Raw genomic sequence first — 12887 nt, 5'->3', positions numbered from 1 at the left:
GCATTAGAAACATGTACAGATGTGAAAACCAAGGATTTGTCCAAAATCTAAATGGCAACAAATAGGTAGGGGTAGGATTTCAGTTCACATTTGCCTTATTACAAAATGTCTTTCCTTTGGACCACACTGCCTCCATAGAAGTGGTGTCTATGGTATTCCTGTCTTCCCCAAGACCTATTTTTTTGTGACGCTGAGAAACTCCTGGAGAAGGAACACATTAAACAATAGAGTTCAGGTAAATTAAGATGACAGCTGTCCTTAAGTACCACCTTTCACCATCCAAACGTGCTAACCGTACTCTCACCGTGTAACTCAATGAAAGAATACCGTGGAAACCTGTAGAAATGGGAAAGGTAGTGGTCACCAAGAGTCAATAGTCTGAGGCTTAATGGCGTTCCTTTCTGTCAAAACTCAACCTGCGTCCCACTCTCTTAGTACAGTGAGGCGGTCTGAGGAATGGCTAAAGACAGTCTGGGAAAGACGTGTAAATAGAGATGTCAGAATTGCCTTTTGATATTTGAACACCACTTGAATGAAGAGGTAGTTCGGTTTGCCAATGAGGAGGCCCTGAGAAAATTTCGACTTGGGAACAGGAGGGCTTCCTTCCCCACATCAGAGTCTAGGAGCAGAACAGACTGCTGTAGGAGACAGCAAATGCCCTGGCAAACATGGCCCAAAACCACTGACAAGAAAGTTTGGAGACGGAGAGGAGTTGGTCGTCCTATATGGCAGGTGGCCTTAGTGATCTTTGGGGTTCTCTGTGGCTCTGAGCATTGAAGACCTTCTGTGTGGTTTTGCTCGTTGTCAGATATCCATAAATGTGATATATGTATTTGGATTTTCTCTCTTTGTAAGTTTTTTTATTTTTCTCTAGCATCATGTTAGAAATTAGTAAGAAAACATTCTGTCACAGAGAATATTCCTCACTTCTGGGATCATGTGTCTTTAATGATTAATATACATATCGTCTCCCGTGATCAGCCTCTAGCAGTCCCTCTGTGTATGCTGGATCCTTATGCTGTGAATGAGTTCTGAGTGGGCCTAAGCAGTCATTTAAGAAATTCAGTGCATGGTGGTCTGGTCTTCCAAGCTCCTTTGTCAGGTGGTTTAGAAAGCCCTTCACACCTTAAAACCCAATATAGTGACTATCTGAGTTTCTTTCTGCTTATCTTATGCCCACTGCAGTCTTGTCAGCTATCCATTTTGAGCCAAGTGGTGTATAGTCTGCCAACTTTAAATGGAATGTTCTCATCAGGTTGAAAGCCTTGCTTTACGGCAGGCCATCTGAAAGCCAGAGGAATTGATCTACTAAAGTGCCAGCCAGCTGAGTGCCACATTTACTTCATTTAAAGCACAACACGTGATGTGGGGGGAAAAATGTTTCCTCTGTAACTATGTGAAGTGACAGATGTTAACTGGACTTATTGTGGTGATCATTTTGCAGTGGACACAGATACCGAATCATAGTATACACCAAAACTAATATAATGTTAATGTTAATTATACCCTAATTTAAAGAGAACAACTTAATTGTCATAATAAATTAAGGAAACTTAGGCCAAAGACAAAAAAACAGGGGCACCTGGGTGGTTCCCTTGGTTAAGTACCCAACTCTTGGTTTCAGCTCAGGTCACGATCTCGTGGTTCATGATTTCGAGCCCTGTGTCAGGCTCTGCACTGTGCTGTGTGGAGCCTGCTTCAGATTCTCTTTCTCTCCTTCTCTACCCCTGCTTTCTATCAATCAATCAATCAATCAATCTTTTTTTTAAAAATTTTTTTTTTCAACGTTTATTTATTTTTGGGACAGAGAGAGACAGAGCATGAACGGGGGAGGGGCAGAGAGAGAAGGAGACACAGAATCGGAAACAGGCTCCAGGCTCTGAGCCATCAGCCCAGAGCCTGACGCGGGGCTCGAACTCACGCACCACAAGATCGTGACCTGGCTGAAGTCGGACGCTTAACCGACTGCGCCACCCAGGCGCCCCAATCAATCTTAAAAAAAAGACCAAAACACAACAATGAAACCATGATAGTGAAGAGGTATTCGCCCGGGGCCCTCTCAGATGGGCATGGGTGTCTTCTGGAGTGTGTGTGTTGGGGGGCGTGTCTATCTACTAGGACGTAAAATGCTGAGTTACTTGTGGGGTTTGTTGCCCCCCAGCTGAGAATGTTCTTCTGCCGAACAGACGCGGGTCATTCCCTCATTCATAGACTCTGCACCCTGTGTGCAGTTATTTACCAGTGTTGTCCTGGCAAGAGACCCAAGGACTCCCTTAACACTGCTGCCCATATTTCAAGAGAATGCAGTCACCACTGCTCGCCTCCATGTTGCTTTTATCGCCATCACTATTGTTATTGCAGCAACATTGATTATTTATTCTATGCTATCCATTGGGTCATTTGCTTTTGCTGCATTACCTTATTTAATCCCTGTAATCATCTTACAAAGTAAACACTGTTATGACCCTTATTCACAAATGAGGAAACTGGGGTTCAGGAATGGCATATATTTGTCCAGAGTCATGCAGTGAATAAGTGATAGAGCTGGGAAGAATCCAGGGCTGGTTCAGAGCCCACACTGTTGCTTACTTGGTTGTACTGCCCATTATTTTGCTCAATGAAATTGGTTAAATCAGAGTTGAGTGTGTTTCGTAGACATTGTTAGAAAACTTGATGCCTATTGGCCTTTAGTACCTATTTACCCTGTCTTCTGTTGACAAAAGAGAAGACATGAATTGTACTAATAACCTAGGAAACTGTGTGTGTGTTTAAACAAATTGCTTATTTGTACCATGACTTTATGAAGACGGTCTAAATCCAACCCTGAACACCACAGCCTCAGACAAGTTCAGCAACAACCTATAGGGAGGTGCAGTTGTCCTTGTGGCTGTGAAATGAGGAAGTAAGTCAATAATACGTATTTAGTTTCTGTGATACTAAATAGGCCACTCTTGAATGACAATGCCTCTAAAAATGCAACCCTGTGGAATTCAATAATATGCCAGGCCATCTGAGAAGAAGTATGTCTCTGTCTCTTCCTTGGTTACCTTTCTAAAACAAAATATAGTAAAGGAGACTGGAAAGATAATATCCAAATAGGGTATCCATGATCAGTAATTTAGATGGTAGTTCCCCATCCCTAGGAGATAACTCAATGTGGTCAAAATTTGACGAATTTTTTGTCATATGTGTTAGTGGTTTTTAAAAACTTTAGTTCAGGCCTCTGAGCTCCTATAGGTGCTAAGCTCTCACTAAAGTGAACAGAGTGGCTGGATGCTAGGCTTAGAGCTGGAGGATTCTGGGTCAAGCAGTTGGAAGACTGATAAGAAAGAGGGTAGGTAACACCTTAAAATAATTTCAAATTTACAGACAAGTTGCAAGAAGAATACAAAGAAGTCCCATGTATCCTTTACCCAAATTTATCATTTGTTAATATTTTGCCACATATATTTTATCTCTCTCTTTACACACACACACACACACCATATGTGCACATGCGTGCATGTGTTTATTTTTCTGAACCGTGTGAGAGTGGGAATCCTACATGATATCTTTCTGTATGCCTTTATACCGTAGTGTATATTTCCTAAGAATAGGGATAGTGTGTTACTTAACCACAGTTTAGTTATGAAATTTTATGTTGAAACAATACTTTCGTCTATTGTATTTTCCATGTCCAGATGCTGTCCATGGTCCCGATAATGTCCTTTAATGGTACTTTTCCCTTTCAGTACAGGATCTGGTCCATGATCATGTACTGCATTAATTGTCATGTCTCTTCAGTGTCTTGCAACTGGGAACAGTTCCTCACCTTTTTTTTTTTTTTTTTTTTTTTTTTTTTTTTTTTTGGTGAAATTGATACTTTTGGAGAATCAGGTCAATTTTTAAAAATAAGGTGTTCCTCATTTTGGAGTTGTCTGTCCCTGGTTGCTGTACAACAAAAACGAAGTATATCTTTTTCAAGCTATTACACCTGGAGTCCAGCTGAGCCTCACGGGGGATTAATTTTGGTCACCTGGTTAAGGTGCTGTCTACTTTCTTGGCTGGATTGTCACCATTTCCCCCAACAAACAATGAGCTTTATTTTCAAATATTTGCAGTCTCGGGGGATACAAACAAAACTAAATGTTGATAATTGAGAATCCAGAAGTGTCCTTTCAAGTCTCAAAATAGCTTGATAAGTCATAAATTCTTGGGATTTTATAGTGGATTGGGGGGCTGGAATTGACAAATGTGTATGATTTTAAATTTTTTAATAGACTTTATTTTTGAGAGCAGTTTTAGATTCATAGCAAAATTGAGCAGAAAGTACAAAGTTCCCATATACCACCCCCCCACACACACACACACAACCTCCTCCACTGTCAACATTCCACTAGCATGGTCCATTTGCTACAACAGGTGAACCCACAGTGAAACATCATTAGCACCCAGAGTCCATAGTTTAAGTTAGAGTTCCCACTTGGTGGTGTGCCTTCCAGATGTGTTTCTTAAAAGTCAATTAGTGTGCATTTGCTGCATAATTCAGTTCATTATTCAGGGCTGTTACTTTTCTAAGTTCTTTTGTAAGAAATACATCTCTTGGGGCGCCTGGGTGACTCAGTCGGTTAAGCGTCCAACTTTGGCTCAGGTCATGATCTCACTGTTTGTGAGTTCGAGCCCCGCATCGGGCTCTGTGCTGACAGCTCAGAGCTTGGAGCCTGGAGCTTGCTTCGGATTCTGTGTCTCCTTCTATCTCTGCCCCTCTATGACTTGTGCTCTGTCTCTCTCTGTCTCTCAAAAATAAATAAATGTAAAAAAAAAAAATTAAAAAAAAAAAGAAATACATCTCTCTTTATCTTGTTTTTAATTAAGCCTCTTCCTTTATTCCTTTTTATAATGATTATATCTTTATAGTTTACTTCACTTTAAGGTCAGCTTTTAATACCATATCAACGGAGAGAGAAAAACTCAAGCAGCTGATGGAACAGGACGTCTCCTCCTCCCCCTCGGCCCAGGTCATTGGTCTGAAGCACGCCCTGTCATCTGTAAGTTGCATGTCATGTGGCCAGGCTCATGATTTTATTTATTTATTTGTATTTTCCAACTCCATGGTTGTGTTGAAAATTCATGAGAAAACCAAACAAATTATCCAAATGATATTTTAACCTTTCATCAGATTTGCTAATTCTGAATACCAAAACTGAGTCTACTCAAATCTTAGTAGCTGGTATTTCATTGAGCATTAGATACTTTAAGTCTGGTTTCCTTCTATTTATCTTGATTTTTTTCTGTTTCTGTAAAGCTTTTGTTGTGTGTTTGCGTGACTCTCACAGATATTTGTCTGTTGATATAAAATCTGACAGTTTGGAGATTTCTGTACCTAAGATTTCTTTTTTATTTTTTTAATTGTTTTAAATCTTTATTTTTGAGAGAGAGAGAGAGAGAGAGAGAGAGAGAGAGCATGAGCAGGGGAGGGACAGACAGAGAGAGAGGGAGACACAGAATCGAAAGCAGGCTCCAGGCTCTGAGCTGTCAGCACAGAGCCCAAAGCGGGGCTCGAACCCACAGACAGTGAGATCATGATCTGAGCCGAAGTCAGAGGCTTGACTGACTGAGCCACCCAGGTGCCCAATGTACCTAAGATTTCTTACGCTTAGATTGGCTTTGCAAATGACAGATAGCAGAAGGGCAATTTCGAATTCACTTTTATGTTTTCTGCTGCACAGCACTCATCCTGTTTACCACCGTTTCAAAGTTATTTGGAAGTTATTTTATTAGATTTGGGTAATATAAAACATTTAGCTTCTTTTTCCTGTACAGGCACAAAGAGATGAGTCATATGGAATGTCAGATAATCATTGTGTTTTCATAACAACGAAAATCACGGCCAAGCTTAAGATGTTTTTCACTAAGCCCTTCTGTTATTCACTCTCTCTACTTTTCCCCCTGATTCCAGTTGGGTTCCATTCAAGCACGATATCCTAGGATTTTACTTTGAATAGCGGATGTTGTCTGGTTGCTCACTCTATCTATTGAAAAGCTGGAGAAATTTTAAAATTACATACTTATTTGCTCCTGATCTTTGCTGTCCTTTAGAATTCCTATTGTAAAGAGAAAGCGTGTGCACTTTTGAAGTGAAAATTACTAGATGAAGCAATACTGAACTTTTTATTTAGGGTCAGGTCGGGCAGATGGACTTTAGGATCTTGTTTTCAGAGGCTAATTCAGGCTTTGAGAGAACTAGAAAATATCCATTCATCTTTTCGATTCATCATGTTACTGAGAAAAGTAAAGTAATGATTTTGGTGTGACGTTAATAGGAAATACATTAGCAGTAGTACATATTCTTGAAACATACTTGAGGAATATTTAGCAGGTGGAAGTTCCAAGTATATTACCCTTGAAAGAAATAAAAAAAAATAATGTGGGCTTAGTCTATGTAGAGAGTCTCAATGTCATCCACCCTGAGGAACTCTGGGTTTTCTAAGGTCAGAAATAGAAACACCCCCTTTTGGATTGTAGTGGACAGCCATACTGGGTGCTACTCTGGTTTGGGAAAAGTAAAGTGAGTTCTCTTTTGAGTTTATTTTTTAGTGCTAAAAAGCTTTTTTTGCTGTTCCCGGTAAGTTGACTTTTCGTGCATTTAAAAGGTTCCTCTAATGGGCTCCCCAGAATTCCTTTCACTGTGGTCTTCCTCTCTCCTGCCCTCCTCCCTTGGAGGTCTAGCCTCATCTTGTTAGTCTGCTTGTCTGGTAGTGGGCAGGGGTATCCTAGGCCAAAGTTGTTACCTTTGATAAGGAATTCTCCCCCATGTCCAGGATTTTGGAAACCAAAGATATAACAGAATGATCCTTTCTTTCCTCTTTTCGGCTTGGATCCTGGATTAGATTCCAGACTTTTTTTTTTTTTAAGTTTATTGATTTATTTTGAGAGAGAGAGAATTCCAAGCAGGCTCTGCATTGTCATCAGGGAGCCTGACACAGGGCTCAAACTTACAAACCATGAGATCATGACCTGTGCCAACACCAAGAGTTGCTTGGTGACTAAGAGATGCTTAACCAACTAAGCCACCCAGGTGCCCCAAGACTTGTTTTTCAAAAATAAAAATTTTAGTGCCATCTCAAGGCTATCAGAATGGATATGTTTGGGCTGTATATGCAGTCAATATTCTCCTTCTGCCCGTGGCTTATGAAGGAAAGAGAAGCTGCTAAAGTAACACATTTTTTTTCAGGCCATACTAAGATTATAGCCACTGGTATAGATTCTAGCCACTTACACTTAGATACCAGCAACATGTTGGTCAGAAATAAGGGACTACCCGTAGAGATTGTTACATGTACTTGTGTGAATTAAGAACATTTACTCAGTATTTCCAAATAGCCCATTCTATTCCTGGTTATAAAAAATAAAACCAACCTCCTGTTTGAGACCCAGGCAGTAGGCCAGACAGTGCCATATCCTTCTGTGGTCTCAGCAGGTAGACCCTGTGGGCACTAATGGATGGGAAAGGATCTGAGATTCTTGGAATAGAGCCTGGAAGACAGACAGGACCGATTTTTGTACAAGCACCCAAGGAGCTGATTGTGGGAGTGTCTGGGGGTCACAGTCAGGCACATTTGTTCCTTTCCAAAGACAGATCATTTGGAAACATCTCCCTCTACCTTCAAGCCAGTTGCTTCCCACTGGGAGGTTAGGACAGGGAATCAGCCCTGCCCAGGGGTGGGTTTGTGTGTGCTCACATCCCTCCCCCCATTCCCAGGACCCTGGTTCCTAGCCTTTATCCAGGTAAGTGAAAGTACATTGTTGCTGTTTTCAATAAAATGTCTTAGTCATGAAGAATGAAGAAAACTATCATCACCTGTATTGGAAAATAATAAAATTAATCTTCCTCAGAATACTGCTTTTAAGCACACTTCCCAAGATCCAGTAAAACTGGTGTGAAAATTAGATAGCATTTAAAGACATCCAATCAAAAGGGGTGGGAGCAGTGTCAGAAGCGTGGGATCATTGGGAGAGATCTGGGGAGGATGAGGGGCCACGAAACCCCTGGCCTCAGTAAGAGCTGAAGGTGTTGGTGACTTCCTTCTCCACCAAAAGGAAAGCTTCGTCAACCCTTTCTTCCATCCCCAGACGTGAGACTACAGAAGGGACATCACTACCAAAGTTTAGTATCTTTGATCCCCCTCGCATCTCCGAACCAGTATCCTGTGGGATAGCATTCAAGGAGAAAATCCAGGAAGTGCCCCACTCAAGGCTCCATCCCACTGGGCCCACTGCTGTGCTTTTCTGATACATCCATCTATTAACAGAGCCCCACTATTTTTAACATGTTCCAGGCCCTAGCACAAAACACAGACCTTAAAGAACGCTTATGCAGAATCCATGCTGAGTCTCTGCTCCTCGATTCCCCTGCTGCTGCCAAGTCGGGTGACAGTCTGGCAGAGGTGGGTGAGGCTTCTCGTCTGGGAATGTTTCCACAACCGCCACCCCCTCACCTGACATCCTCTGTCACGTCGCCCCTGTTTCCCTCTCCGGAGCGGTGCTCACATCTCTGCCCACCTCCGGCAGCTGCTGCAGGGTCTGGGAGCCCCTGAAGGCTTTCTGGAATATGTGCCTCCTGCATTGTTAAACTGCTTCCTCCCCTCCCCACCCCAAGAAGTCTTCTTCCTTTTGTATTTCTTTACCCCATTTTCCTCCTAAGTATCACCTTTTACTAGATCTTGCTGGAATGGGGAAAGACAAACATTTTCTCCTGCTACTTCTGAAGAGACCTAATTTTCTCTGCCCTACGGTAGCTTAATTCCCTGCCAGTATCCCTTGTTCCCTCTGTGAGAACCCCCTCCCCTTTCTTTGTGGCTTTCCCTTCTCCCTCTTCTGTGATTTTTGTTTTCTTTCAAAAAGCACAGCTGTATTTTCTGAGGGAGAAAATATTGTATTACAGTTGAAGTGTCTTGGTCCACTAATAGTATGTTAAAAATGTCTTTTCTTAAGACAGGATGTTTATCCAAAATGTTCTTTGAAGGTTTAAAATGAGAAGCTGCAGAAAAATATAAATGGATTATTCAGAAAATAAGTAAAAAAGGGATAATAAGGCCTAAAACTGCTTTTAGCTATCATATTTATATATGCCTGTCTCAGAATTGCTAAATTTTTTATTAACAAATCTATTGGACTGAGCACATTTGAAATAAAAGGGGAGGAAGGTAATATACAAGGGGTGTGTGTGCGTGTGTGTGTGTATACGTGAGTGTTGTCTGTAAATTTATAAAAGGAGTTTCCAACGTTGAAGCTTAATCCCTCTTCCTCCTTTTCCTGTCCTCAAAGAAAACAAAACCCCCACATAGTTCTTTACTCTGTGGGAAGCCATGTGTACAAGCAATGAGAAGACTAGGGGTTGAAATTGGTCAGCACCGAGGGCGAGGCCGGGGCATCCGCAGTCACGTGGCCGCACGCCAAGGGGACCCTCTTCTCTGATAAGAGACCTACCCTCTCTCTGCAGAGGCTCCCAGGCCTGCTGCTACTTCTGAGATGTGTGTCAGTGGTGCACCACGACATTCCTCTACATACTCCCTCCCCACCAAGAGATCTTCTCAGCCATTTAAACCCATACCTGAACTGAATGGTCTTTAAAGTTGGGCGCCCAAACATGACCTGTGGTGACGTTCATTTTAGGCCTGGGCAAAGAAATGTGCTTCCCAGTTGGGCTTTCTTTTGAATCTGCACAGTAGCTGAAGCAGGGCTCAGTCTCCACGACTGGCCATCATGGGTGTTCTTTGCCACCAAACACTGGCATTCTGTGGGGTTTCTATGTCTATTGGGAGGCAATGCCTACCTTTTATTTTTATTTAAAAAAAGTTTTTTACACATTTACTTATTTTTGAGAGATGGAGCTTGAGCAGGGGAGGGGCAGAGACAGAGGGAGACGGAGAATCTGAAGCAGGCTCCAGGCTCTGGGCTGTCAACACAGAGCCCGACGTGGGGCTGGAAACCACGAACCGTGAGATCATGACTGAGCTGAAGTTGGACGCTTAACCGACTGAGCCACCCAGGTGCCCCAGTGCTTACCTTTTAAATAGCATTTCCACCAACTACATTTATTTAAGCAAGTTGACACTTCATTTATGGTTCTGTGTACTTATGCTCAGTGTGCATACTTGGGGCTATTTGTGTTTTGGAAAGGAAACCAGAATCAGTCTTTTCAAAATGCATGTTTTGGGGCGCCTGGGTGGCTCAGTCGGTTAAGCAGCCGACTTTGGCTCAGGTCATGATCTCGCGCTCCGTGAGTTCGATCCCCGCGTCCGGGCTCTGTGCTGACAGCTCAGAGCCTGGAGCCTGTTTCAGATTCTGTGTCTCCCTCTCTCTGACCCTCCCCCGTTCATGCTCTGTCTCTCTCGGTCTCAAAAATAAATAAACGTTAAAAAAAATTTTTTTTAAATGCATGTTTTTTAAACTGATCTCACAAGGAATGTACCTGAAGGCTTAAATGCTGTAAACTGTCCTGGAGGAGGAGCAGTAGTGTCCCCCAAATTCACACTTGCCACACTAGACTGAAGTCTTGAATTGATGGCATGTCGTCCTTGCTGTTTCCTCTTTCAGTAATTTTATATTCTCCATGTTTTATCCTGCTTTTCACTGAGTGACTCAGGCTCACTTTCCCAGAAATGGAAAAGCCATTCTTGTCTTCAGGAAACCAGAGAGTGACTGGAAGTGGCCGCCCCAAGAGCTTAAAATTTCTATTCCTGTTTATTTTTCTTAGGTAGCTCACAGACACCCCAAGCAATCTGTTAAGGAATGGCAGTTCCCACAGTGAGGTCAACCTAGGACCCTCTGTTTTCTGTACTTCCCTTCCCTTCCCTTCCGTTCGACTTGCTCAGATTACCCATCTCCCATCGAAATGACTCCCACATTCTAGTAAGTTCTCATATTTTATCTTTTTGAATGTGAATATTTAATACTTTCAGCTTATTAGTTCTTATATTATTTTAGGTTCCAAATGAAAGGCTAGGTGACTTTGGGTGGTAATACTCTATTTAATCTACAGTCCATTTCAGAGACTTAAGTAGGCAAGAACTTTAAAGATACATCTGAAAGAGAAGCAGGGAATTTAGTTCTTTCAATTGCCTATCTGTTTGCTCTATTCCATGTGCATTTGAATGCGTTAACTCACGAAAACCTAACCTCAATTCTATGAGGTAGGTGATGGTAGTTTCATTTTAGAGACAAGGAAACCAGAGAGGTTAAATAACTTCCCCCAGGGCACACTGCTAATAAGAGACCTGGCTGGGCTGTCAATCCACATCTGGTGAGCCCAAAGCACAGTGTTTTCTCAATAACATCACACCTGCTATATATTGAGGAAATGTGCCAGGCCAGTAGTGGAAATATGCTGGGGATGGTGTGAGAATGGACTGAAAAACTATCTCAGACGTAAACACCATTTCACATAAAAGAAACAAACACATGATAAAAGCAACAAAAAAAGCAATGGGCAGGAGATGGATGGATCATTCAACAAATTCGTTTGGCACAGCTCAAAGGCGATCTTTTGACTGAGCACTTTAAATCTTCACATTGCACACTAAAATGAATTGTAAGTGAATTGGAGTTAAATATAAAAACTCAAACTGAAATCCATTGACGTAAATATTTATCAAATGGCTAGAGTAGGGAGGACTTTCTAAATTTGGGAGCAATAGAAAAATTGCAAAAGACACATTAACTAGATCTGACCTTTGTTTTAGGAAAGAAATGGTGTATATGGAAAAATGAGAGACAAATAATAAACTAGGAAAAATATTTTCAGTAAAAATGACAGACTTAGAAAATGCTAACTAGGTGATAATGTCTTTAATATGTAAATAATTAATAAGTAATAAGCAACTTAAGACCCCAATAAACAAATGAAGAAAGGGACCCAATTCACCAAAAACCCAAATACATACAGTTCTTTTGCAACTTTTGACTTTGTGATACTTATAAATTCACAACAAAGTGCAAAGAAATGCAGAGGGAGGTCCCATCCACACTGATGTACCCTCCTCTAATGTCAACATTTCTATAGGTTTTTTATTTTTTTAAGAAAAAAGTGTTAGACCTAATTCTTAATGAAGAAATGCAAATTAAAACAATTTGTTTAACATACAGCTTTTCTAAATTATAGTATTCTATGCCCTTAAAGATATAGAGAAAACAGAGGTTCTTTTGTTAATGTGATTAAATCATATATGTATTACCTCTAACATTTTTAATAATTCTGCTTCTGAGGACTGATTCCAAGAAATAGTGAGATACAAGTATTATCTCATTGTTTACAAGAGACATTTGCAAAGATGCTCATGATCTTTACAAATTTGGAAATGCCCTTAATTTCTAATACATAAAAGTGTCACTTTGTGACACGCATATATAACAAAGTATTGTCTATGAACTAAAGTTAATGTCTCAAGAAGCTAACATCCTGGGAAAAAGTTCGTAATATAATGTTAAATGAATATAGCAGACTATATAAAGACTACAGTGTGATCTAGTTTTTCAAACTTAAATCTGTATCTTTATATAATACATATACACGCATACACATATATGTACCACACACACACACACACACACACACACACACACACACGTTTTAATAATAAAAAATACACCAACAGGTTAATAGGGGCCACATCTGGGCAATGAGGCTTTAAGTGATAGGTATTTTATTTACATTTTTCTTTTTTTTCCATTTTAAACATGTTACTCTTATCCTCAAGATAAATGTTAATTTTGAAAAAAATGACTATGGTACAGTGTTGTTTAGGGAAAGTTTATAAATATATATTATATATAAATCAATGGACTGGGGAACATGTTCACTACTCAGTTCCATTTGCCCCAGTTTTATATATTTATATAAGTTTATA

At 40.8% G+C, this 12887-nt stretch overlaps 1 protein-coding gene across 3 annotated transcripts in view; it reads left to right on the top strand.

The window, feature by feature from the left end:
* Positions 1-12887, top strand: part of OSBPL3 (oxysterol binding protein like 3) — a 176972-nt gene that overhangs the window by 122365 nt on the left and 41720 nt on the right. For 2 of the 3 annotated variants that reach the window (XM_047095284.1, XM_047095283.1), the window contains one exon: positions 4897-5027. In XM_047095284.1, the coding sequence (XP_046951240.1) occupies positions 4897-5027 (131 nt within the window). Of the gene's footprint in view, positions 1-4896; positions 5028-8318; positions 8427-12887 lie in introns of all 3 variants that reach the window. The other variant, XM_047095282.1, reaches the window with a different exon arrangement.

Source organism: Lynx rufus, unplaced genomic scaffold, assembly GCF_022079265.1.
Source record: "Lynx rufus isolate CCGP_SWC_20201006 ecotype Redwood Valley unplaced genomic scaffold, mLynRuf1.p SCAF_4, whole genome shotgun sequence".
Classification (NCBI taxonomy): Eukaryota; Metazoa; Chordata; class Mammalia; order Carnivora; family Felidae; genus Lynx; species Lynx rufus.
This window is presented reverse-complemented; position numbering and strand designations above follow the sequence as displayed.